Genomic DNA, 27,330 nt, shown 5'->3' with positions numbered 1-27,330 from the left:
TAGTGGCCCTTCCACGACCCCAAAGTTAAAGTTGTCTTTCCTTGGCCTCATCCTATTACAGTGGTTCCTCCATGCCTCCACACTGTTAGAGTGGCTCTTCTACAGTCCCACCCTACTGTTAAAATGGCCCCTTTGTGTCCCCAAAGTATTATAGTGGCCCCGTAGAACTTGTGCCCACACCCAATCGCTCTCCTGGATCAGGATGTTCAGGCAGCAGCAATGGAGTAAAGATATTACTATGAGTGAAGACACGGTCTGCGTGTAAGGATATTGGCCGGAGTTGCAATGCAGGTGGGAGGGGTGATGGCAGTGGTACAGTGGCCAGGGGGGCCTCTGGGGCCCTTGACTTAGGGGCCCAGCTGCAATTGTGACCTTTGTGACCTCTATATTCTTGCCACTGGTTAAACACCTTTTTAAAACGTTGTATTGTAGCAGCACATCCTTACCACTTGTGGAATTAGCGCTGTGGATTGGGATCAAAACATAAATAAAACTAGATACTCCCTTTCTCCATCTTCTCTCCACACTGCAGTCTTGTCTTCTCCCCTGCCTGTCTCTCCTGGCCTCCAGCAATGATGTCTTGACCCATGTGGCTGTACAATGCCATCACTGAAGGCCAGGATTCAGAGACCAGGCAAGACCACTTACAGTACCTCTAGTTCAGGGGATAATGTAAATAGCACTAATAATGTCCCTCCAAGGTCTTTTCTGACTATCTGGCCACCTCTGGAGACATGTTTAATGCATTGCATGTATTTCATTAAATAAAACACATTTCCATTGGTTGTCTTCTTCAGTTTGTATCTCATTACAACACAATGCAAGCGGTCTTCAGAGGCCTCCACCTTTACACCCATAACGTCCAAAGCCCTCGCTCCAATGCAGGGATATCTGCAGTGGCTGTAATTTATCAGTCACCCATACCGTATATTCTGATAAGAACCCTTAGTGAGAAAACGGTTAAAGAACAAAGACAAATACAACCAACTTTTATTAAAAGTGCATAAAACATTTTTACTGAATAGACATTCAGACAGTATCTCCCACAATACCGTCACAGCCAATACACAAAGCTTATACAATAATACAGGTACCAGTCCTTTTCCAAGGAAGCTCATCCTACAAGGTGTCACGAGAAGTAATATCTTCTAACGGTTCCTAGCTCCGATCCTGGATTAGTACCATACTTGGGGATCCAGCAGGTGAGACTTATGATCATGTCCATTGGAAGGTTAACATTCATGAATGTACAGGTTTGTGTTGCTGTTATCCGACCGTGGAGCCTCTACGATGATCGTTCTTCTGTGAGAAAAAAGAAACATCTTCAGGTTCAAAAATATTTTATTAGACGGCAGGTTAGTTGAAATTGGCCTGATCAACACAGGTTAATGGGCTCAACCTATACATCATATTACATACCCTCCGGGCCCTGCCCAAGTCGGGGGTCTATAGAGATCCCCGATGTCAGCTTTACACAGAATATTTGTGCTTATTTTACTCAACAAACTCAACTTAACACATCATGAAAGAAAATGTAAAAGATAAAGAAAACCAAGAAGAGGAAAAGGAAGGAAGGGAGGGGTAGGGGGCCGCTAGAGATCCTCGTCCTCTTCTCAATCAAGTTATTGTGATTGCTGTAGGCCATATGTGCCTGAGATGAACCAATCCCTAAATGTCTGAGATGTTTGGATCTGCACTCATGGTTGTCAGATGGCACAGAAGAGATACTTGTTTTCATTTTCAGCTCTCGTTTCCTCATATCTCATGAGAATTCATGGATTCTACCCTGGAGGGAGCAGTCGTGGTACGCCATAGCCTTGGGATAATCTGTCTGGCCGCCACAACAAAGAAGCGCAACAGCCCTTTCTTTACTTTGGAAATGGGTCCCGGAAACATTGATAGGAGGACTTTTTCCGGAGTTAAGCCAAAAGAGGAATCGCACGTTAAGTTGTACAGGGACATAATATCGCCCCATAGGCTGGCTACTGGAGCACATTCCCACCATAGGTGGAACATGTTTCCTACCTCAGAGGAACATCTCCAACACAGGGGGGAGTGCTTGCTATACATTTTATGCAGTTTCTCCAGGGTTCTGTCCCACTGGGTTAAGATCTTATAATTAAGCTCCTGCAATCTACTGTATGCCACCACCTTGTGCGACAAGAGGAAGGTCTTATGCCAGAGCTCCACCAGGAAGCACATGCCTAGTTTCTGCTCCTACATAACCATAAAGCTCGGCCTAGAGTCCCCCATCTTTTGACTCAGCAGCGCCCTGTAAATCACTGAGATAGAGTGTCTAGTGGGGGGGTCTTCAGATACACACAGAGCCATGAATGGTGTGAGGGATCTGGTGAGGTTTCCCCTTGGGAGTCAACAAAACTTCTTACTGAAACTAAAAGAAATGTCTTTAGAAGTGTTGTAGAGTTTTAATAGGGGTTCATGTACAGGGTCCTATGATGCCTCTATACAACCTTCTCCTTTGCAGAAGCCATAATAGAGCACCCATAGAAGTAAATGGTGCCATACTATACCTTCATATGCCTCCAATTTTATACAGAAGCATATGGACTGCATACCTAGTACAGAGCCGTATGTACTCCATGCTCTTGGCTCTACCAAGGTGGACAAATTACATTATGGAGGAAACCTGGGGAATTTACGTGAGGCATTTGTATAATTCGGTAATTGAGAATTCCAATAATTGGCTGCAGGTATCCTCATATTCCCCGTGGATGCCAAACGGTCAGTAGATTAACCAGCAGCTGCTCATGACACTATAACCTCTGAATAGGCTTGGTAGAAATTGGTTGTAGTAAAACAGCTTGCATCTACTCAAAGGTCTACAGGGCACAATCAAATCCCACTTCTCTGTACCCGGTCTTGCCAATGTGGGCTATGAGGAGTTTTAATATGAAGTAAGGAATCTCCATATTCTCACCTGTCTGAAGACAACATGCGTAAGCTGCGATCTAAACAGTCAACCAGCACCTGGGGAAGATAACAGATAGTTACAATAGTAGCCTGGAGGCGTAACGTTACTGCGGCTCTAGTCATCATCCGCAGATGTCAAGCAATAGTGGAGGAACTTTAGTGTATTTTGTCATAGGAGTTTGCTACATTTATATTTATGTCTTAGCCATCCCACCTCCTTCTCACAAGTCACTTGTGTCCAGCTCTAAGACAACTGGCCACAACAGAAGCCCTCCCCCAGGCTAGGAACGCCAAGCACCACTTTTTGGTCTCACCTATCAGTGGTCTGTCAGTCAAAAATGGATGAGATCAGAAGGAAATAATTATCAGTGTTCTCTTCAAGATACACTATCCTACCAAAAGTAAAAGCAAGAATCAAAAGCAGTATTTATTTCCATATGTTACTACTTAGTGGGGCTCCTTTGGCTCTAATGACATTGGATACTCTCCGTGAGATACTTTCTACTAACGTCTGATACACTTCAGCTTATATTTTCAATTCATCTTTCAAACTTCTGGCAAATTCTGTCATAGAAGATGGATGCTGTTCATATTTCCTGACCAGACGTTCCAGTTCGTCCCAGAGATGTTCGGTGGGTTCAGGTCAGGACTCTGTGCAGCCGATCCAATCATGGAGCATCCTTATCCTCAAGCTAATGTAAACCAGCGTTGGATCTGTGACGAGGCTCGTTGTCTGGTTGGAAGTATTGCCGACCATTCCCAGAGTATTACCACATTGCAGACAATAATGTACTGACAACAATGTCAGGGTCATCTCCATGTTCATGGTTCTTGTCACTTCAACCAACGAACCAAGACCATGCCACTTAAAACATCATCAGAGCATAACAGAACTTCCGCTATACTTAACTTTTGGCCCAACATTCAGGTAGAAGGTGTTCCCCAGGATCCTCCACCCAGGTACGTCCTCCACACCCAGGTATGTCCATCTGATGTGAACATGGAGTATCATGATTCATCACTCCATAGAAGGATTTTCCATTGCTGAACTGTCCAATGACTACGCTCCTTACACCATTGCAGATGGGACACTGCATTGTGCTTCACGATGGACAGCATGTGTGCAGTGGGATGACCTGTATATCCACTAGCATGCAGTTCTCATCACAAACTATGGCTGAGACCTCCAAGGATCTCCATCTTATGTAGCATGGTTTGGGAAATATGACATTTTAATAAGACACGATCCATTCTACTGATAGAGGTGTCTAAATACTTTTGGTAGGATAGTGTATGCAGCAGATAGGATCTGTGAGAAATTCTACACACATTGCAGGCATGTTTATTATATTGTATATTCAGGACATGTCTAGCGTTCCTTTCAAGTGTAACTGTACTTTCCAAGAACTATTGACATGTCATAGGGACATGTCAAAAGATTTGATTGGTGCGGGTTGGGGTGCTGAAGACAGGTCCATAGACTTTGTATTGAGCTCATATTCAGCTAGCGAACACTTCTGCTGGCAGTCAGTCGGGGGTGTCAGTTCCCAGGCCCTCACCGATCAAAATTTCTAACTTGTCCTTATAACATCTCAAGAGTTTTTGGAAAGCACAGTTATACTTTAAGACCAGCTCAAATAATATGGTGACCACAGGCATATCATAGCTTAGAATCCATGATCTAAACAACTTAAGGAAATTCACCAAAAAAGTTACAGATAATTTAAAAGAAACTGTAATCCATATTCCTCCGCTATTTATTCATTATATGTGAAGGGAACCTGCTGGCTTACTTACCTCTGCTGACTGCAATTTCAATACCTGGAAACCTCTGCTCCTTAAAACCAGGATGTAATCTCCAGAAAGAGCTAGGAAGATTAGAAATAGATATTACTAATGGGCACTGGATAAGAATACAATTGGTAGGCTTAAGCCCCATTTACACGGAAAGATGATTGCTCAAACAACAGTTTGCGTGACAGTTTTGAGCGATCATCTTTGCATAGTTTATAGTAGCTGATTAGCTACTAAAGAGCTATGCAGGCAGAGAGGAACACTGCCACTATCACTCGGCGAACAATACAGCTGTTTTGCATAGGCAAACAGCTGCATTGTTCTCCATGCTTACAGCTTGCGTCCCGCTGTGAACTACCAGCAGGACACGAGCTGAAAGAATCTTATCAGCGCTGCCAACTGTGATAACAGCCTGCACTGCTGATAAGAGTTCATCGCTCAATTCTAGAAAACTAGAATTGAGCGAGGAACGAATCATGCACGAAAACTGCACAATGTCCGTGCATTTAGACGCAAAGGTTATCGCTCAAAAGATGGCTTTGAGCAAAGTGAGAATCGTTGTGTCTAAATGGGCCCTAGACAGTCATTTGAGCGATGTTTGAACAATCATCTTTCAGTGTAAATGGGGCTTTAGAAATAGACTGCGCTCTTGCAAAATGAATAAAATCCAAAATATGTTAAAGGGGTGGCCACGTTGGACAATACCATTTTGATAGAAGGGTGCCCTGGAAATAAGCTGGGAACAAGGTGTCCCACTGCTGGAACAACTAGTATTTAGCAGTAAATCGGGGAGGAACATGACAGCAAGCGTTCAATTTCTATTGCCATGCCATATACTCATTTGGAATGTAACTACAAATGATGATGGGAAAAGATAAACCAAATGAATCAAAGATTTTAAAAATCACATTCAAGCACAACATGTAAAATACTGGACCACCAGAAGGAAGAAATATGGTATATGGACAATAAGGTCTCACCTATGGAGTCCACTGGGAAAGAAAATGTAGGTATGTAAAATGAATGCTGTGCTTCTCCTCTGTGGTTCACCAGATTTAGTGTATCTGTAATACAGAAGAATGGAGGACATCTGTATGTTTTATCTATAGGAATGAGGATTATTATGTCCTTAGCTGAAGGAAGGAGACAGAGAAAGAGAAGACTAATGAGTATAAGTATAACGAGGATGGCCTTACTATTTGTGAGTACCAAGACTTGGCCGTAGCCGATCTGCGTCACCTGCACTGGACCTGTCCATGAGTCCACTGATAAGAGAGAAGATCATATCAACAGGTACAAAGCATTCAGCAATGTCTATATAAGCAACAGTTTGGTCTGTTGAATGGTCACCTTCGCCAATCACTTACCATTCTTGTGGTCTGTAAACCAAGAGGTCAAAGAATTGAGGTTGATGGTCTGAAACTGAATTTTGTAATGGGGGGGTGAGCCCTTGCTAACTCCAATACACACTACTGGATACTGTTCTCCTGGCACCACCAGCATTTCAAATATCTTCAAAGGACATGGCAGGGGGAAGTCAAAGTGCTTGAGTGCAGGAAGAAGACACAAGGATATACCGGGACATTAGAACATTCAAGAGACATAAACACTAGGAATAACAAGATTATAAATAATTAATCCTGAAATGTGAAGAATGACTATTTGATTAGTGACAAGGTGAAGAAACGAGGACCTGTAATGTCTAAGGAAGATTACATGAAGAGGACATGGCTGGAATGGTATGAAAGAAAACAAATCTCACAGGAGATCCTTCGCTACCTCTTTCCTCAAGTATCAACTGTCAGAGAGAATGAGATACCCAAGAGAAAACTAGCTAAGATCCCCCCTATAGATAAAAAGATACAAGGCCTCAGATGACACTTGTATGTCTGGATCCCATGCAGCTGCAAGGCAAAATGGTATCTTCTCTTCAGTTCTGATGGTTATATATGCCCTCCTGCAATATGTTCGAGCCAATACCCAAGTTAATGCTATAGTGGGTCTTCATTGGCCTCAGATTCGTGTCATGTGCATCCCATTGGTGGCTTGTGCCTTAACATCTTAGTACGATCCAAGCAAACTATATGTACTATGTCCACCTACTATGCCATTAAAGATTGAAGGTACAATAACATAGACTGACCTATAAATTAGCAGGGCCAATTAAGGACTATTACCTTTAGCAACATGAACTTTTCAAGAGGTTGATACCATTCCAACAAAAGTACTGAGACCTCCAGAGCAGCACAAAGGAACCAGCTACCAGATGTGTCATTGTGAGCTGGAAGTGAAAAACATAATGGAAGTGGAATGAGAAGAATGCAACAGTAAAACATGCTCATAGATGATGAAGTCCCCCCCAGTATGGTAGAGTGACCATTTTATTAGAACCCTTTTTTTGGGTTGAGCTTTGCTAAAAGTTTGGCTTGGCATGAAAACTAACTGAGCTTTTTGTAAATTTCTACTTGAAACAGGGTCCTATTGGTTCGGTTCAGTCTACACTAGTCCTGAACCCTGATGTATAATACTGCTTAAGACCTTCAAAAGCCCTGAGTCCCACTCTCCGAGTATTATACGAGGCTTTCAGGACTTTTAGACAGTCTTATATAAAAGTTTTAAGGGTTTTGGTGCACTTCCAATTTGGTTTGAACTAATTCACACCAAACCGAACTTCAGCAAACTGGCCAAACCAAACTTTTCAGAAGTTGGCTCATTACTAGTGACTGGTAATATCTTACCCACACAACAACTCTTGCAGCCCTTAGTGTCCGGTATTTTGCTGGATATGGATTTCTTCCTGTAGCAAAAAAAGGATATAAAAAACTTTAAGTATCAAAGCATTGTCCCTTTTCTCCTCTATTCTTCACCCTCTGATTATGTCAAAATGTATCGGCAACCCATTTAAGGCATATTGGTGGTATATAGGGGGCCCCTCCTATAAGTCTTTCTACTGTTCCTTGGGACCCAAGCTGTCCATATGTTACATGGGAAATGCAAGGCTGGCCATGGATTCCTCCCACAAAATCAGCTGTCTGCTTTGGGTGCCAATGGCTCCTCTCTTGTCTCCAACTAGAAAACCCCTTTAACATGGTAACCATTAGTGCAATAATCTCCTACAAGATCAACATAAATACTGTAACACTTTATAACTCTATGTGCACTCCCTATCTACACCACTGCTCTCCAATCTGGTTCTCCAGCTGTGGTAAAACTAAACCTCTCACGTCTGCCAACATGCCCTGCCAGTCACAGGCTGCTCCTATAAGAGAACATTGTGCCTTGTGGAGGCAGCATATGGCGGCACACCATCTACCTACATGTCCATAATAAGAACTTATAAACATTCTGCGTGCCACCATACAGAGTCCTTGTACAAGGTACGGCTATGTGCAGGACCCCTAAAAGTAAGAAATGCTATCTTTTTCTCCTTAAGCAGAGCACCAAGACGGTGAGTGAGAAGACTCAAAAGGCTCCCTCTGGGTAATATGCAAATAAGGGAGATGGAATAATACCTCCACAGTGCCACCCATTGGAAAGCAGCATTCCTTCAAGACAAAGTTTGACTCTTTATACAAGCCTTGTAACAATGGCTTGTATAAGAGTGTAACTTTGGCTTGAAGGAATGCTGCCTTCCAATAGGTGGCACTGTGGAGGTATTATTCCATCTCCCTTATTTCCCTAAGAGTAAATTACGGTTTACCCTTTTCTAATCCATAGCCCTAATTTTCATCACCTAGACCAGGGGTCCCCAACCACCGGGCCGCGGACCGGGGCCGGGCCGTTAGGTGTCTAGCGCCGGTCCGCGGCACCGCGGGGAACTTTTGCTTTAAACACAAGGCCCGCGGGCCGAATCCGGCCCGCTGCCTTGTGTTAAGTGGCCCGCGGCGTGCCGACGCTGCTCACCACTGAAGAGATTACCAGCGGGGGCGCCGCAGCTCCCCACTGGTAATCGCGCTGATCCCGGCACACACTGACGTGTGCAGCCCAGAACGCTTCCTCCCCGAGTCCCCTGCTCATTAGTTCCGCAGGAGAGGACTCAGGGAGGAAGCGTGCCGGGCTGCACACTGACGTCAGGGCAGAGAGCAACGCTGACAGCAGGGAGGAGGTAAGTATATGGGTTGGGGGGCTGCTTACTACTGGGGGGCTGCCTATTACGTGGGGCTGCCTATTACTGGGGGGGCTACTTATTACAGGGGAAGGGGCTGCTTATTACTAGGGGGGCTGGTTATTACTGGGGGGTTGCTTACTGGGGGGCTACTTATTACAGGGGAAGGGGCTGCTTATTACTAGGGGGGCTGGTTATTACTGGGGGGACCTGCTTATTACTGGGGGGGCTGCTTATTACTGGGGAAGGGGCTGCTTATTACTGGGGGGACCTGCTTGTTACTGGGGGGGTTGCTTACTAGGGGGGGGGCTTCTTATTACTGGGGGGGGGGCTACTTATTACAGGGGAAGGGGCTGCCTATTACTAGGGGGGCTGGTTATTACTGGGGGGGCTGCTTATTACTGGGGGGGGCTACTTATTACGGGGGAAGGGGCTGGTTATTACTGGGGGGGCTACTTATTACAGGGGAAGGGGCTGCCTATTACTGGGGGCGGGGGGGCTGCCTATTACTGGGGGGGGTGGTCTGCTTATTACTGGGGGGGCTGCTTATTACTGGGGTGATGGGGGCTACTTATTACAGGGGAAGGGGCTGCCTATTACTGGGGGGTGGCTGCTTATTACTGGGGGTGGGGCTGCTTATTACTGGGGGGGACCTGCTTATTACTGGGGGGATTGCTTACTGGGGGGGGCTGCTTATTACTGGAGGGGGGGTAGTTATTACAGTGGAAGGGGCTGCTTATTACTAGGGGGGCTGGTTATTACTGGGGGGGCTGCTTATTACTGGGGGGGTTGCTTATTACTGGGGGGGGCTACTTATTACAGGGGAAGGGGCTGCTTATTACTAGGGGGACCTGCTTGTTACTGGGGGGGTTGCTTACTGGGGGGGCTACTTATTGCACGGGAAGGGGCTGCTTATTACTAGGGGGGCTGGTTATTACTGGGGGGCTGTCTATTACTGGGGGGGACCTGCTTATTACTGGGGGGGACCTGCTTATTACTGGGGGGGCTGCCTATTACTGGGGGGGGCTACTTATTACGGGGGAATGGGCTGCTTATTACTGGGGGGGCTACTTATTACTGAGGGTGGGGGGACTGCCTATTACTGGGGGGATGCTTACTGGGGGGCTGCTTATTACTGGGGGGATGGGGGCTACTTATTACAGGGGAAGGGGCTGCCTATTACTGGGGGGGGGGGCTGCTTATTACTGGGGGTGGGGCTGCTTATTACTGGAGGGGACCTGCTTATTACTGGGGGGATTGCTTACTGGGGGGGGGGGGCTATTTATTACAGGGGAAGGGGGTGCCTATTACTGGGGGGGGGGCGCTGCTTATTACTGGGGGGGACCTGCTTCCTGCTTATTACCGGGGGGGGGGACCTGCTTATTACTGGAGGTGGGGGCTACTTATTACAGGGGGAGGGGCTGCTAATTACTGAGAGGTGGGGGCTGTCTATTACTGGGGGGAGATAAATTATATGCTGCCCTATGTGTGTGCTGCCGGGGGGGGGGGGGTATATTATACTGCCCTATGTGTGTACTGCCAGGACATTCTAAATGTCATAATTAAATAAGTATGCACTAAACTCCAACCCCCTTCATAACCCTGCCCCATATAACCAAAGCCCTGCCCATGTCCCGCCCAACCCTACCGGGCCTTGTAAAAATGGTCTTGCTTGAAGCCAGTCCCTGGTGCCAAAAAGGTTGGGGACCACTGACCTAGACCATGCCACCAGTCCAAAACTCACCCGCCTCCAAATCTTTCAGTATATATTGAACTATTTTATGGGCTCTTCCACCCAAAGATCATCTTTTTAACATTCCCTTAAACCAATGTTGGGTCTTATCCTTCCACTGTATTACTGAATATACCTGGGCAGGAGTCTGTGTGTAGGGATGTGACCCAAACGATACTCTCTTCGAATTTGCTCATGGAGTGTCACAAGACTATGGGAATAAAGTTGGGAGGCTTTACCTGAAACAAGACAGCAGGACATTGAGGCATCATCCTTTATTTTATGTTGACCACATTTTTTAGATGCCTTTTTCTTTTACCTGTTATGGACATCAGTACGTTGTTGATAGAATACACCCATGTGGTCCGGCCTGGAAACAACTAGAAGAAAGAAGAAAAAATAGGTCAAAAGAGCGTTAAAAATATTATCTGCTACAAATTAAAGACTTGTGTTGACTACCCGACTAGTAAGTCTTGAATCAAGCAAAACATATGCATCAGCATGGGTCCTTGCATGCTACCTACGGTATGTAGGGAAGTAATGCACAACTAGAGCATCCACGGCCCTGAAGACTCTCCTAAGCCACATACCCCTAGACTAGAACCCTACACTGTGTAGCATCGCATGAAGACTGTGTGACCCCCTGTGGTCCACGTATTACTGGGCGAGAATCTAGACTTTAGGCCATGCAATTTGACATTAGATAGATGTCTCGTAATCTGGACTGTTTTCATGTCCATGATACCCGAAGCTGATGGATCCTACAAGAACGATCTCACAGCCCAACTACTAGATCCCTCAATAGCAGTGGTGGAAAACCAATGGCACGCATGCCAGAGGGGGCACTCAGAGCCCTCTCTGTGGGCAGGCGCGCTGTTCATTACTAGTACTACTAGAATAAGGCCGCCTGCACACGGGCGGAAATCCCGCCGCGGGATTTCCGCAGCTGAAAGTCTGCATAGGAGTGCATTACAATACGCACTCCTATGCAGACGGACGCGGTTTGGCCGCGCGAAATCTCGCGCGGCAAACAAACCGCGGCATGTCCTATTTTTGTGCGGGGCTCGCACTCACCCAGCCGCCGGCTACGGTCTGCGCATGCGCCGGCTGCGCGGCAGCCGGCACATGAAAGAGCCGGGGCCGCCAGGCGCGGGTGAGTACGCGCTCGTCACTGCAGGCTCTTGGGTCGGGTCCCGCGGCGAGAATTCTCGCCGCTGGATCCGACCCGCTCGTCTGCAGGCGGCCTAAGGTGACCAAACATCCTGAATTAGGCGGGGCAGTCCTGCTTTGGCATCCTGTGTCCCGCTGTCCCCAGACTTTTGTCCCGCTTTTCAGATGATTGTCCCGCTTTCGGGATGTTTGGTCACCATGAAAGTGATTACCAGCTGGGGTGCTGCAGCTCCCCAGCTGGTAGTCACTCAGTGGCACCGCTACGAGTGCATACACTGACGGCAGGCACAAACATCTGCCCGCAGCAACGCTGAGCAGAGGAGCAGCGATGCTTTAAAGAAAAGGAAGTGGTAAGTAGATCATCTCAGGGCGGGCGCTATTACTACTGGGGCCAATATAGTGCACACTAGCAATGACGCGGAATATGCGACCTTCCCGCAATGTCAATTGTGGAAGGGCTGCGGATTGTATGGCATACATTGACTTCAATGGAAGCCGTCCGTGCAGAAACTGCAGGAAAACGGAGCATACTGCGAATTGTTTTTGTTCATGTGCATGAAGAATCGCTTTTGCATTGCATGCTACGGGCAGTTTGCTGCGGAATTTGGAGGCGGATGCCTGCTCCAGATTCCGCAATGCAAATCCGCCCGTGTGTGTGAGGTCCTATGCAGATGTGCAGCCGGTGGGGATGTGCTCCGGATGCACCTATCCTATGTAATTATAATTAGCTAATTCTCTCTTCTACCTACTGAATCTTGTACCCTTCCCTCATCCCAGACCAGAAGTCCTCCTGGGCACCTTCTTCTTTTAGGGTTGGTTACTCACCAGGTCCAACGATGCCTGTGACTCGGAGCGGTTTAATGTGAAGATCCCTTCCTCGGCTCCCAGTATCACATGCATATCTAAAATATACAAAGATGCAGAATAATAATGGGAATATGCAGGAGAAGGAAAAAAGCTGCGGCAGATGACAGCTCACACCTTTTGAGGTTGGATGCTTCCAGGTCGTTGCTGAATGGATTTTCAAGGGACATCCATTAAAGATTTTCTTCAGCTGGAAGTCTGTCTGTACATAGAGACACATCACAGGTTATGTATCAAAAGACAAACGGGAAGATGGAACAATACCTCTGCAGCGCCACCTACTGGAAAACAGCATTCCTGCAACTCAATGTCAGACTTTTTAAACAAGCCTTATGAAAATGACTGGGAATTGCGAGCCAAAGACAAAATAACCATACACAGACAGCTGTTTCAGGGTGATTGCCCCTCATCGGTGTGCAGCAGGTTTATGGCTTGGCTAGTGAGAGGCCTATAGATGTGGGTCAGGAAGGGTGTCGTTTTCCCTTAAGGAGAGCACCTAGAAGGTGAATGGGAAGATGGAACAATACCCCTGCAGCGCCACCTACTGGAAGGCAGAATTCCTGCAAGTCAATGTCAGACTTTTCAAACAAGCCTTATAACAATGACTTAGAATTGTGAGGTTATGTATAAGGCACAGTGTAACGCAGATACAATATCGATCAAAAGTTTAAGAACACTTCAATTTTTACATTAACACAGTTCAAATCCAGTAAATAACGTGACAAGGTTCAAAAATAAGCTAAAAACCTAAAAATATTATGAAGGTTTAATCTCTATGAATTCCAAGTGCAAGATTACTTCCTATGTGGGGAGCATCCCTGAGGGATCTCTATTAGAGATGAGCGAGCACGCTCGGTAAGGTCAGTCACTGGAGCAAGCCTCGCTCATCTCAGGTAACTGCCTTCTCCTCCGACCTGCTCGGGGGGGGGGGGGGCAGCGGGGGGCGGCGGGGGGGGGGGGGGAGTGAGATCTCTCTCTGTCTTCCCCCCCGCCGCTCACCCGATCATGCTCGGAGGAGAAGGCAGTTACTCGAGATGAGCAAGGCTCGCTCGAGTGACTGACCTTATCGAGCATGCTCGCTCATCTCTAATCTCTACCCCTCTTTCCCCACTTGCAACCTTCCCGGATAAGAGGGCTACTATTAGGTTATTGGTGTGACATAGCCGGATGAAGGATACAATTGTGTCTGAGATGTGTCTACTGCTAATTCTACATGTTGTATGTCCACTTGGGAATTGTAAGCTACTAATATCTAATACAAGTATATTGATGGTCATTCCAAAAAGCCTGTGGTGCAGTTATCTACGATTCTATATAGGTAAGGGAGGGAGCCGATGGGCCTCAAACAATGGAATGGCCTGCAGAGTCTACAGGCATTGAGCATGTTTGGGATGAACTGGACAGAAGGGCGAAAGCAAAGCAACCCACCAGTGCAGCACATTTGTGGGAACTTCTACAACAATGTTGGGAAGAAATCTCTGAAAATCTCTGAAGTCAGTGATTGTGTAAATCTGTTCTATCAGATAGAAGGAGTAACACCGAAGAGTCGAATCCAGATTCAATTTGGTGAAACAAAATAAATCCATTCTTTTTATTTAAAATAATTTTTCATTTTAAGGGCTTATTCACATGATCGGTGATCTCAGTACGATACGAGGTGCACAAAACTCGCATGAAGGTGAAATCCATTCTTTTGAATGAATTCATTCACACAAGTGACTTTTTTCCTCACAGCAGCGCTCATTGTTTTCAGTGGGAAGCCCTCGCATGGCAGTCGCCATCCTAAGAGCGCGGGAGGAGCGCAGCTGCACAGAAGTGATGCGATTTTCAATCAGAAACACTTAGCATCGCTGTGAAAAAAGGCACATTGGCCAGCACAATACTGGCATGGGGCTCGCCAATGTGAATGAATGCCATGGGCACACGGACGTGGACGGGCCTTCCACATGCTTTTCGAACTGAAAAATTGGTCCAAAAATCAGATGGAAATAGCGCCATCCATTCGAACGGGTTTATGAAAGTGGGCTTTTTTTTACTGAAACTGACAGTGAGTAAAATAAAAATCCCAGCATGCCCCATTCCTATCCGATTCTCAGACAAGCATGGCACATATTAACCCTTTGCAATCCAATTTTGGATTCAGGGTTTCCTAGGGGTTTTTCTCTTTCTGCTGTTATACAATTGCGCCACCTGCTGGCTAGAGACTGTACTGTGGTATTGGACATGCTGGAGAGGCCCCTGACAACAGAGCGGCCAGTAATCTACAGTAAGAATACCCTGCCGGACGTCTTCCGACATCAGAGCTGTACAGCCTTCAATCAGAATGTCTTTAGACCAGAGGTCCCCAACTCCAGTCCTCAGGGACCACCAACAGGTCATGTTTTCAGGATATCCTATAGTAAGAACACCTGTGGCAATGTCTGAGGCACCAACAATAATTACATCACCTGTGCAACACTGAGGAGATCCTGAAAACATGACCTGTTAGTGGTCCCTGAGGACTGGAGTTGGGGAACACTGCTTTAGACGTCAGACAGTGGATTGGAAAGGTTAATGCACTGTGTTCCGCACATCAGACAGGATGTCCAAGTGCCATCCGTAATCCTCAGGCGCAGTTTCGTTTGCGCTCGTGTGCGTGCACTCAGTTATTTCTTCTGTGCTTTCATCTCAAAACATATTTTAGACATTAAACTGGAAATATCAAGAAACTGGAATAAATGATGTGTTCTAAACATGTGACTGGTAATAGAGACGATCAAAAGTGCGGAGGCTGTAAATGGCAGCTGGCGCTGCGGTCACAACGACTAAATCCGGCTGAACTCGATAAGATAGAGGGCGGTCAGCATGGAGGATGTTACCTGCTTCACTTGGACTCTTCCCTTTTTAGGAGGCAAGGACGGGGGACGTTGTGTTGGAAGATCTTGCACTAAGAGGGATGGCTCTGTGATGGAAGGAAAGCAGACGGGATATTAGCTGTTAGGATACTAATGCACATGCACACAGCAATACCACGGTGCCTGGATTGTGCTGCCACGTGCTTGCAAGAGGGTCATTTTTATGTGCTGGGCCCCACTCAAGGACGGCGCAGAAACTGAGGTGGACACCAACAGTAACTTAAGCATATTTTACTCCAAAAGTAGTGCGTGGTGAAGCAGCTAAAGCTGTAATGAGTATGAGCTTGTTAGTTGCAGAGTATTTTAAAGGCATAACGCTTGACAGTTGCAGTCTCAATTGAGTGGCCTGAGCTTGACAGTTACTATTAGCAAAAAACAGTCTGCTACCAGGGCACAAAGCTTAAAGTTTATGATCTTCTTGTGAGACACTTAGCTTGCTGGTGACAGTCAATGTTACTTCATAGGGCTACAGATCACTCAACAACTCTGGTCTACTTGACAACTCTCCTAGAGCCTGACTGACCCACAGTGCAGATTACCAGGTAGTGGTCTAGCGCCACCCAACTTTACCAGGAGCACTTGCTGAAGCGAACTCTCTTCAGGCTGCAGTTCCCCACAAGTCCACAGTACACAGTCCCTGAATCCAGGACAGTGGATCACCACTCACAGCATCTCAGGAACTTTGGTTTAGTTGTGCCCTTGCTGGACCCAACTCCAATCTCACAGGAAAGTGTGTATGACTCTCATACTCCAGTCGGTCTTTGGCGCAGTGGCAACAAAACAACAACAGATGACGAGGCACACAAAGCATTCCCAATTATAGTCTCAGACTGGTGGGATTCTAGTACAGCTTCCACACCTCTGACCCAGAAACAATCACATGCATTATAACATAGTAGGCAATTAAGTGTTTGCACTCTACAGTACCTGCAAATAACCGTGGTTAGCACTTAATGTGCAAAACGGTGCAACAAGAATATGGTTGTACTGAGGTGATGGTCCTTGTAATGGTTACTGGGACCTTGGCAGTCAAGAACATAACAACTGGTAACACAGTCTAGTTCACACTTTGGTAAGGGAGTGCGGTACATGGTGGCATCAACCTCAACTGCCTTATAAGCTGCCTCTATGAAGCACCATGTTCTCCACTCACTTGAATGGGGATGATTTGCAATCTCAAACGTAGCTCATGGACAGACAGACTAAACAGCGGACCCCTTTTTTCTAATTCTGGATAAACCCCTTTAACTTGTGGGGTTATTGGGTATAAGATCAATACTTTTTCTATTCCAGCATTGTGTCACAGACTACAATAGAGTTGTTTTTATTACAGCCCCTTTTGTTTCTGCAGATAGTGATGTACGTTGGGTACATAGAGGTGAGGGGTCCCATAGCAATGATTTACATGAGGTCCTCCTCTGGCACTGGTTACCACAGCCGTTACCCCTTGGGACAGGACAACTTGTTTGCCTAAATTCCTTTCCATGATATTGGAGTTACTTTCTCCAAAGCGTTCTTGCTAACATTGTGGAGGCTCTCACCACCCATTCAATAAGGCATACAGCCATAGTTTGGTATACGAGGCTCTCAAGTTGCTCACTTCTTTCTCTTTCTGGTTCATCCAGCAGACACGGACCACCTCATCACTCACCAGAGCTGGCAGCAGGTAACTGGTTCCCCATACTCTGTGGCTGGGTCAGTGCTGGACTTCTCGGTGCAGTTGGCCCACTATAGCATCGGACCAGCGTGGATGGAGTGTGCAGTCGGTCCTGATTTCTCTTTATATCATCAGAAGAAGTGCGGAATCTGGGCTGTACAGGATGGACAAGTAGATGTGATGAGACAATGCAACATGTATGGGAATGAATGAAGAGAACACAGACAGGTAAATGTTGCTCACCTTAGGGGGCAGTGGAGGGGGAGAATCCTCAGATGAGTCACTGTTGAGGTCCATGCTGCCGGGTCTTTGGAGGAACATCAGATAGGTAGGTTGATAAAAATATAATCAAAGGGGTCCCATCACAAACATAAGAGTATGTGGGATATCAAAGAAGAGCCTCGTGAGGCGCAGAGTGTTCAGGCAACAGAAATGCTCACAACCTGAAGGTTGTGGGTTCAGGTAACCGGCTCAAGGTTGACTTCCATCCTTCCGAGGTCGGTAAAATGAGTACCCAGCTTGGCGGGGGGTAATAAATAAATGACCTGAAAGCGCTGCGGAATAGGTTGGCGCTGTACAAATAACAAGATTTATTATATTTAATTATTTAATATTCCTTATATGTTTGATTCTGAGGCTTTTACTGCTTGGTACTCACTACCGGTTAGAGTCCTGTATTCCCATGTGCATTGGAGAGGAGATATTACTGCATACACAGTCAGTCTTCATCCAATTCTATATGAAATATCTAAACATGTATGACCCCATCTCCTCTACAGATATGCAGCGTGGGAGTCCCCATTCTCGGAGCAGTTTTTTTTGTGAAGGCGAGATAGTTTAGGGTCCCGTCATACATTGCTATCCAGCACTCTTCTTGTGCTCATTAGGCTTATGAGGTACATATACAGAATACCATTACACTACAACCCTCAGGTAACGCTCACAGGAGGGTTTACAAATGTGTCAAGCAGTGGCTTGGAAGTCTTAGGCTCCTTTTAAAAGGATTGATACATCACTCACATGAGCGGCCAATGATGCAGTTGGCTCGTTCACTTGTAGAGCCTGTTTATACAGGCAGATAAATAATTCACAATTGCATTCGCAAATCATACAATTGTTTCTATTCACGGCACCAGTAAACGTGAGGACTAAATGATTGCTGTTCACAGGCAACGAAGTGCGAACGATTAGATTTATGCCTGAATGAAATGAACGACGAATGAGAAGCAGACAAATTCTTGTTCGTCTTTCCATCATTGGCCGTTTTTTTGCGGGATTATCATCATTCAAATTCGCACAATCCAACAGTTTTATTGAACTATAATCATTCATGTAGAAGGGCCCTTATATCGGAGTGTGGCCCCACAACTTCAGGGGCTATTGTATACTAATCGCAACAAGTAGGTCCGAGCAGGACTGAAGTTAGCACCAGGCTTAGAGCAGATCACTAGCTGCCTGCACCATCTGTTCTACATCTACTTACATGTCCACATCGTCATAGTCATCATCTTCATCAGAACAGAAGCTGAAACACAAATTATTTACAAGTTCTTGTGTCAATTAGAGCCAACCTTCCACTTCATACATGTTAGAAATAAATAGTAGATCTATAGACTCTTACACCGAATGCTTAAGGAGAACTCCAGCCAAAAGTAAGGAGCCAACTTTAAATGGGGGTTTGAATCCCCTCATTGCTCCGCAACATCTGACCTCCTACTTTTGCTTATTTATGGTCCTCAGCTGAGAAAGTTTTGTGCTATTGGCACGACTTCTAATTGGCTTTATAGTTTCGTGGAAGGGACAGGTGGTTCTACTAGACCAAGTACCATTACAGACGATGCAAGAAGGAACAGCAGTTGTGTTGAAAACAATGCCCCCAGTACAAGGTCTCATCATTTAGGCTCTGTTCACACCTCTGTCAACATTTTCATTTTTCTATTTCACCATAGGAACAGAAAAACGAAAATCATAGAGTGCCGAATCCTTGGTATAATGGACACTAATGGCGCCCGACAGACCTTATTGAATGTAATGGGTTCCTTTGGGTTTCGGTCATGGTGTCCATCATTCATGGCGGAATCTCATGATGAAACAGGTATGAGCAAAATGCTAGACAGACAGTGAGACTTCTCATTCCTTGTAGCTATCATCAAAATTGCAGAAAGACACTTAGAGGGTGAAAGGGGTGAGGAGACCTGAGAATCTTGGTGGCACAAGATGAAGTTGAAGAGTAACGTGGGAGATAACCAGTACTCCCAACTGCAAAAATTCATCTACTGTAGTCCTTCAAGATCTACATTCATAGAGTCGAACTGATGGTGGAGTGAGGGCCACCAACACTTCTCTCATGTACTCTGCATAGGAGGGTGGCATTGATCCCTACTCCTAGAGGAGTGAGTATAAATGACATGTTTATATAGGGTGGGGTATCCAATAAGGCAATGTCTCATTATCCTAGGTTTTTTCAACATCTTGGAGGCTAAAGTCTTTTTTCACGAGGGTAAATTTGTAAAGACGAGCGCTGGTCGACTTCATGGTGAGTTTTAAAATTCAAAAGATTTTAGAAGTGAGAACAGTCATGTTTTTCTATAATTTCAATAATTTGAGATTATTTTTCTTTCCTCCTGCTGCCCTGACTTTTTGATAACGAAGAGCAGATGCCTGTTTACATGAGGGAATATAATAATACTGACAAACGATAATTTTTAGGTCATCAAAGGTTTGGTCAACAACAAATGAGGAGATTCTCACTGATCATCAGTTATCTCGATGTCAGTATTGTTGTTGGCGGTTGACTTCATCTCACTATACTTCAATCCCTGATGAACCCTGCTTACTATATCTGCAAGGGAAAATGCATTGGATGCATGATTATAATTGACTTTTTAGGACTCTTTTAGGTGTATAGTAACAAACAGTCATCATTGAGTGGGATTGTCCTTCTCAGGGCGGTTACCCCACAGTTAGGTAGATGGAAGTGAAGGGACTACTGGGAATAGTTAGCAAATTAATCATTTGCCTTTTCCCTTGGTCCGCTTTTTTACCTTTGTTTTTGGGAGTAATAGAAGGATTATCCACTGGACTCCTTTTGAAGTCACCTTGATGCATCATCTGATTCCACTAATCGTGAGCTACTGAGTCAATATTTGCTGCAATTTAGTGATATTTTGACTCTACTAACCGTGCCACATTTTGTAAATAACTAACAGTATATATTTTAGTATTGAGCCTATTTATCAATTACTTTGTATATCTTATATGTTGTAAGGAGTTTTTAATAAAGTAAATAACATTAGTATTTTAGTTTAGGGATTTTTTGCTATAACACCAACAAATGATTATTTTTAAGTCCTCATAAATGATTTGGTCAACAAACAAGGAGATTCTCAATGATGGTACATCCGCGGCACACGCTTACACTGGCCAAGGATTGGGAGCATTGGCTCGCAGTAACAATCTTTTACGGGATAATCACTCTATATAAAACCCCTTTCACACGGGACGGAATTTGGAAATCCACTTCACAATCTACGTGTCTAAATGTGGATTCTGATACAGAATTAAGTCATTTTCATTTCCACATCAAAGTCTTCATGCTAGAAATGCAGATTCGTTTGTGTGGAATTTTCTACACAATGACAAATTCTTCTGCCAATTCCGTCCGGTGTGAAAGATCCCTTAGACATCACTCCACCCCAATGTTTTAATGGAGATGTCCTTCAGGACAGAGATTGATGATTCATCTAAGATTAGGATTCTAGGGTAATTTAGCAATCAATAGCTTGGGAAATAGACCAGAATTGCTGTATGAGACCCATAGAAAGAAGCTACTTGCATTTCTCACTTACCCGACATATGGAGCTGTACGGGGGGTACTCAGAGCTTGATGTGGTTCTAGGTCAGCCTTCAGACAAAAAAAAAAAAATGGGTGAAAAAAGTACATAATTTAGACACCAAATTAATTTGAAAAGTAGTCTGCTGAATTATATATGTGGTGCTGTACTCCAACTCACTTAAGGTGACCCTACTTGAAGTAGATGACAAAACCATGATAAGACTCCTATCAGTAGATATGAATATATCTGCAAGACTGCAAGCTCAGTCTTGGAGAATTCAGGCAGAGAAGTACTAGAGACCTTTCCTGGTACTCTCCCTGTTTATCCATATTAAGACTTATTTTAATAGTCAGCGACCGTTCATTATTGTATAACTGTGTAGGCAAGGATCTGCAGTAGCAAGCAGGACGAAGAATCGGAAAACAGGTAAATGGGACCATACAAGCTTCCTATGACCATAAACAGGCCAATCATTGAACAAAGTCTAGGATAACCGGGATTACACTCATCGTTACCTTTGGAACTCTCGGTTCTTCCATTTTCACTTTTGGAGGATGATTTAAATTGATCTGGTTCACTACAAGACAAAGAAGAAAATTCTTATGTTGCGCTCCATCTTCACCTTAACACCCAACAGCAGTCATCGGTACTCACAATGGATGTCTGATGATGAGCGACCAACTTTTGGAAGGCGTTTTTTTGAGAGGATTCGTGAAAATGTTGACAGGAGCTGTTGGTCAAAAAGCGAGATTATTTCATTGCATTATGTAGGTGGCACAATTTGTTTTGTATGACTTGGAGGCCATCAGTAATCATCTTGAAGATCACTGAACATTCTTCAGTTCTGCAACAAGAATTTCCAAATTTCCTTTCACTGATCTTATACACAAGCAGCAAGACATTTGTAGAGTGCCAGTGTAATCGGTATACACATACATCCACATTCAACCTAAAGCCATACAGATCTATTACTCCATCTAGAGCTTTTAGTGTTCTTCAATGGGGTTTTACATATCGGCTGTTCTGGAAACAGTTATGAGTTGGCAACTTTAAGATAAGTGCTCTCTATGGTTAAATTACGGTCAAGATCAACCATAATAGCAGCCCTGGTTGAAACAGCAGCTTGTGGAAGCTGAACATTACTGTTTAGGGTTTGGGTACTGCCAAATAAGAAGAAGCGTGGGTTAGTTTGCCAAAGAACCCAATGGGTATATATGAAAAAACAGAGAAATGCTACAGTCATTGGCATTTGCAATCCACAAAAGCAGAGAGAATGCCATAATGGACACTGCTGCATAGTCAATATTGAGCTGGTTGGATGATGCAATCTTTTACAATCGCAGTCTATTAGTACCTCTGAGAGATCATGTTTAAGGGCTTCCCATAAGAGAACACAAAGTATTTCCTGGGATGTTGAAACACATTAAAGAGGCTCCAGTAGTTGCAGCCACAATAAAAGAAGGTACATATAGAAGTCCTGTAAATCACTTGTGGGACAGTCCTACACAATTGTAAGACACGTCTTCTAAAAAAGTCTTATCCTCCCAAAGAACAGGGCCAAACTAGAAAAAAAATCAAGATCAGAGTCTTCCCAAATAAGACATCATTTGGAATAGTTGCATTGCATTAAGAAAATATTCCGACCCGTTAATGATGATGATGATGGGGTGGCAAAACTCTGGGCTAATCCTCTTACCATATGCGTAACTCTGCTTAAGGGGAGATTTAATTGAACAGTTCATCTTGCCATTACCAGTTTTCACCTCACCTCCATGTCACCCTCTTCTTCCACATTTAAGGTTTCATGATGCTTTTCTGGATTTCTCAGTTTTTCCAACAATTCAATAGTGAGGAAAGGACCAAGTCCTGTCTGGGCAACAAACTGGTGCTGCAAGAAAGTAGAGAAGACAGGCCAAAGTCACACAGAGGTTGCAATACAGATCTGAAAGGTCTAATGGCCTTTTTACATGGGCCAATTATCAGGCCTGAGCGTTTCTCCAAATGCCCATTCACCTGTCAATCGTGTAAAGGAACCAATGATTAGCTGACAAACAAGCAAATGCTCATTCATTGGCTGACCGGCTCGTTTATGGAAACACAAAAATGCTCATTGGTCGGCTGCACATCTACCTGTGTAAACGGGAAACATGAAGCCGGCTGTGTGAGGACGACCGATCGTATTAACAATAGAGCAGATAATCTGCCCCTGTACATGGGAGGAATGAGCACTTTTTCTTTGTGGACCTCTAGCCTGTAGACCATACTTAACACTCACTGTGAGCAACTTGGAGGCACTTGGTCTCTTCTTGGGGTTTTTGGTTAATGCTACTTTGATAAAGTTGTTAAATACTGCAGACCTAAGAAACCAAGCAGATATTCTGGGTATTACATAAGAAAACATAACACATATCCATGTTGTGTCCCTATCCAAAACTTATGCGCCTGTGTATTAGAGAATAGTTTAAGTACCAAGATCCTAGTCTGATATTACTCACCATTTTGACTTATCCTTCAATTTAGGGGGCTGATAACCACTTTTAGACATTAGGAAGAGAACCCTGGCGAGGTATAGACAAAGGATGGATATTAAGTAGTTGCAAGATTATACATCTAATCTATACTAAGCAGAAACTGTATCACCAACCTCAAGGGATGTACATGGAACATAGGTGGTTGTAGTTCGATTAATTCAATAGCTGTGATTCCTAGAGACCAGATATCACATAGTTCTGTGTATCCGCCTTTGAGTTCCACTGCGGCCACCTCTGGAGCCATCCTGCAGGGACAGAAAAGTCCGAGTTCCTTATGGGCTCAATACAGACAGGTGGTGGGATGATTTCTAGCCAATGTGAATGAACCATTGTGACTGGATCATTATTATCTCTACATGATGAGATCAGGCAATAAATATATCTATACAGTCACCTCTAATATATTTACCAATAAGGAGTGCCGATGAAGGAATTTCTTCTAGCAAAAGTTGCGGTGAGCTGAGCAGAAATTCCAAAATCAGCTGCAAAATAAAAAGATAACCATGACCTTAGTATTTTCACCTTTTCACATTTTGTTTTTTCCTGCAGAACCCTTTGATATATGCCCCTATATAGTCTTACAGCACCATAAGTCACCCATTGACTCCTGTTAGAAAAAAAGTACTAACTGTGTGTACAATAAAGAAGGTATGCTGACATATTGTGACAAAAGGACACACTCGTGGCATATACCGAGTACATGGGGTGCTACAAGAATATTGGTGCACGTGCCAGAAGCTTCCCTGCCCATACTCCAAATATAATTACAAACGGGTCTGATAAGAGCCTCAGACACCATCAAAATAGTTCTTAGTAGGATGAAGGGCCCAACAACTTGTTAACACTTTCCTCCAAAATACTAGCGGCTCAGCCCTCTCTGGGCAGCCCCTTTTTTGCTAGAAGGGCACTGAATATAAGCAATTTCCCAGCAGTGCCACCACAGGGGAAATAGGGAATTACATGTTACTCACTAGAATCAAGCTGCAGTCAGTATAACATGCGAACATGCCCGGTCCTCTGGGGCAAATATTTTAATAACTGTACATTTAGTTTGCTCCTAACAGTAAATGTAGTCTTTTATTGACCCCTAATGAGATCTTTTTTCTCTTCTCAGATTATGACAGATTAACAGAACTGAGACGGGCAGGAAGAACATTCACAAGAACCGAAACTCACCCAATTTAACATCTCCATTGTCATTTAGAAGAATGTTGGCTCCCTGGAAATAAAAAGAGGAACTTACTTTCAATGATTCAATATGTATCATATGGCAAGTTTGCATAGCAGTAAAAGAGCTCTCATTGTCATACTAGTTCATCGCCTGACAGGATGCAGATCATACAGTGCTGGAACCACGCTTTACTAACTAGAGTTTGCACAGAGTTACATTTAAAGCCTCCTAGGTGGTCCCAAATCATAAAGAATGAGCCAAAGTCAGGAGACATGGTCAGAGGTGGGACAAGCTCTCTTGTTGTGCAAGCCAGCAGTTTCGGATTGTCCGCCATTCTTGGTCCCTGAAGTTCAGTATGATCGCTGTCGAATGGACAATGACTAGACCCCATGTAGATCAAACCTTAGCATTCTTATATCAAGGTGCTAATGACCACTTGTCCGTCAATCTGTGCGTGGGTGACGTGTGAGTTACATGCAGAGCTTGACAGCACCTTAGCTGCCTTAGCTCCACCCCCTAACCACATGACGGTGACGACATCACAGGTCCTAAATTCTCACAAACCCCTGCAGCCTCAGTTGCTATGGATACAACAGTACTCAGTCTGGCGGTTTGTGCCTGGTTGTGAGACATCTGGACACCTGTGTGGAGACTCCAATAAATGACACCTCACAATTTAAAGGATATGCTATAGTAAGAACACCTGTGGCAATGTCTGAGGCACTGACAATAATTACATCACCTATGTAACACTGAGGAAATCCTGAAAACCACACTTGTTGGGGTCCCTGAGGACTGGAGTTGGGAAACACTAAACTACGTTGAAGCATCGTCCTTCACCACTATCTTCACATCTCCTGAACATGATATCATGTCATCTCCAGTGCTAATGCCGCCAACACCAGTCCAGCCTTCATCTAATTGTCAACCATTGTCCAGTGTTGAAACAAACCGTCACTGTCGTGCAAATATGTCACTGCAGAGAGTTCAACACCGGCCTGAGGCTAATGCAGCTTACATAACACAGCAACAATTCTCGATTTCACCTCAGCCACCAGCTGAAGTTTGTACAACTTGTACAGCACATATGCGAAAACTACGAGCGAACATGTCTCCTCAGCGAGCTGCTGAAGTTCATAAATCATATGCAGTTCATATGCAAAAGCAACATAGCAGAGCTGTGTGTGTGGCGTACATGTAGCAGAGCTGTGTGTGTGGCGTACATGTAGCAGAGCTGTGTGTGTGGCGTGCATGTAGTAGAGCTGTGTGGTTCATTCTGCCACCAGAAATACTGGTAATTTCCTAATAATTACTAGTATCATACATACTCTCTGCTAGCCCTGCAGAAAACTGCAGTTCTCAGTGCAGGGGTGGTTGGTTGCTCGACCACATAAAGTAGGGTCTTTCAGATTCTGCATCTGCTCTCATGGCAGTTCCTCAAACCTGAATGATGTCCTCGGTGGCCACTTACTCCCCCTCGTCTGGGCTCTGGAATTTGTTATTAGCTATCTAATTATATACATCCCTTTTTTCATTTAGGGAAGTAGAAATACGCACTTGGAATAGTTCTGTTCTCATCATTCTGTAGTTTTCACACATTTTCCAAAATGAATAAAGACTCCATCTGGCACCTACCTTAATGTCCCTGTGTATCTTCCCTTGGTTATGAAGGTAGGACATGCCCTGTGCAGAGATATTAACAGAGTGTTTAACATTCCTCTAGATGTACAGGACCTATATGCACTGTAAGAATCCTGTAGTTCGACAGTCCAGACAGAATAGATACATTAGGAAGATCTGTAGCACCCGGGCACAAGCGAGGCCTAATTCACACATGCCATAAAATGTGCCACAAAGTCGGCACTTAGGTTCTGATTGTGCATTTTGCTGCATAATTACTGTTATGGATTTTGTGCCAGATTTTCTGTGGATTTGTTATGGATTTTAGTGCACAATGTCACGTAGCATTGAACTCTATGATGAAATTTTGCATCCACAACCCATAACACATACAGAGTACGCTGCAGGGCGAGTGGAGAAATGATGTGCTAAAATGTACAGATCGGTTCATATCAAAACAGGAGGTTCAATAACAAGTTTATATTCAAAGCTGCTTTATCCAAATGGGTTTAGTTTCTGGTAACAATTAGAACCGATAGAATCCCCCGGGTGTGCGGCTGCGCCGATCTCCAGACCTGCATCCCCCGGGCGTGCGGCTGCGCCAATCTCCACACCTGAGTGCCCTGGCCGTGCGGCTGCATCGGTCTCCACACCTGAGTGCCCTGGTCTTGCGGCTGCACCGGTCTCCACACCTAAGTGCCCCAGCCAGTATGGGAATTGGGATGCGTTTTGTGCCATTTTTTTCTGGCCGTGGCCATATCTTTTGTGGATGCCTTGTATTTCTATGCACTGACATTAACTCCTTGTGCGCCGTGGAGGTTTTTCTCCGTAGATATTCAATGGATATATTTCTACAGAGGATTTTTCTGCTGCAGAAATATGCCAGAAGTGATTGGAGCCTTATGGGAGGGCAAATAGTGAAATTGCCAACCTAGAGGTCCATCGTAAATTAAAAATCATTCAAATAACATCAATCAAAAAAATAGGAATAAGTAAGAAATAAAATTTAAAATGTAATTACTCCC

The 27,330-nt window shown here is 44.6% G+C and overlaps 1 protein-coding gene across 3 annotated transcripts in view; it reads right to left on the bottom strand.

The window, feature by feature from the left end:
- Nucleotides 1-972: 972 nt before the first annotated feature.
- The window catches only part of MAP4K1 (mitogen-activated protein kinase kinase kinase kinase 1), a 90,161-nt gene continuing 63,803 nt past the window's right edge, over nt 973-27,330 (bottom strand). For 2 of the 3 annotated variants that reach the window (XM_066579906.1, XM_066579904.1), the window contains 26 exons: nt 26,321-26,368; nt 24,691-24,733; nt 23,924-23,996; nt 23,628-23,759; nt 23,479-23,541; nt 23,259-23,340; nt 22,752-22,871; nt 21,638-21,713; nt 21,499-21,560; nt 20,996-21,051; nt 18,631-18,672; nt 17,391-17,454; nt 17,142-17,301; nt 15,455-15,537; nt 12,714-12,798; nt 12,558-12,634; nt 10,882-10,942; nt 10,699-10,801; nt 7,464-7,522; nt 6,903-7,006; nt 6,093-6,270; nt 5,922-5,990; nt 5,706-5,789; nt 4,729-4,799; nt 2,939-2,988; nt 973-1,302 (listed from right to left, as the gene is read on the bottom strand). In XM_066579906.1, coding sequence (XP_066436003.1) covers nt 1,233-1,302; nt 2,939-2,988; nt 4,729-4,799; nt 5,706-5,789; nt 5,922-5,990; nt 6,093-6,270; nt 6,903-7,006; nt 7,464-7,522; nt 10,699-10,801; nt 10,882-10,942; nt 12,558-12,634; nt 12,714-12,798; nt 15,455-15,537; nt 17,142-17,301; nt 17,391-17,454; nt 18,631-18,672; nt 20,996-21,051; nt 21,499-21,560; nt 21,638-21,713; nt 22,752-22,871; nt 23,259-23,340; nt 23,479-23,541; nt 23,628-23,759; nt 23,924-23,996; nt 24,691-24,733; nt 26,321-26,368 — 2,115 coding nt within the window. In that variant the 3' untranslated portion in view covers nt 973-1,232. The remainder of the gene's footprint in view (nt 1,303-2,938; nt 2,989-4,728; nt 4,800-5,705; nt 5,790-5,921; nt 5,991-6,092; nt 6,271-6,902; nt 7,007-7,463; nt 7,523-10,698; nt 10,802-10,881; nt 10,943-12,557; nt 12,635-12,713; nt 12,799-15,454; nt 15,538-17,141; nt 17,302-17,390; nt 17,455-18,630; nt 18,673-20,995; nt 21,052-21,498; nt 21,561-21,637; nt 21,714-22,751; nt 22,872-23,258; nt 23,341-23,478; nt 23,542-23,627; nt 23,760-23,923; nt 23,997-24,690; nt 24,734-26,320; nt 26,369-27,330) is intronic. The other variant, XM_066579905.1, reaches the window with a different exon arrangement.

This window comes from Eleutherodactylus coqui, chromosome 10 (assembly GCF_035609145.1).
Source record: "Eleutherodactylus coqui strain aEleCoq1 chromosome 10, aEleCoq1.hap1, whole genome shotgun sequence".
Lineage (NCBI taxonomy): Eukaryota > Metazoa > Chordata > Amphibia > Anura > Eleutherodactylidae > Eleutherodactylus > Eleutherodactylus coqui.
Note: the sequence above shows the minus strand (reverse complement) of the source record. Positions and strands in the feature narration are given on the sequence as shown.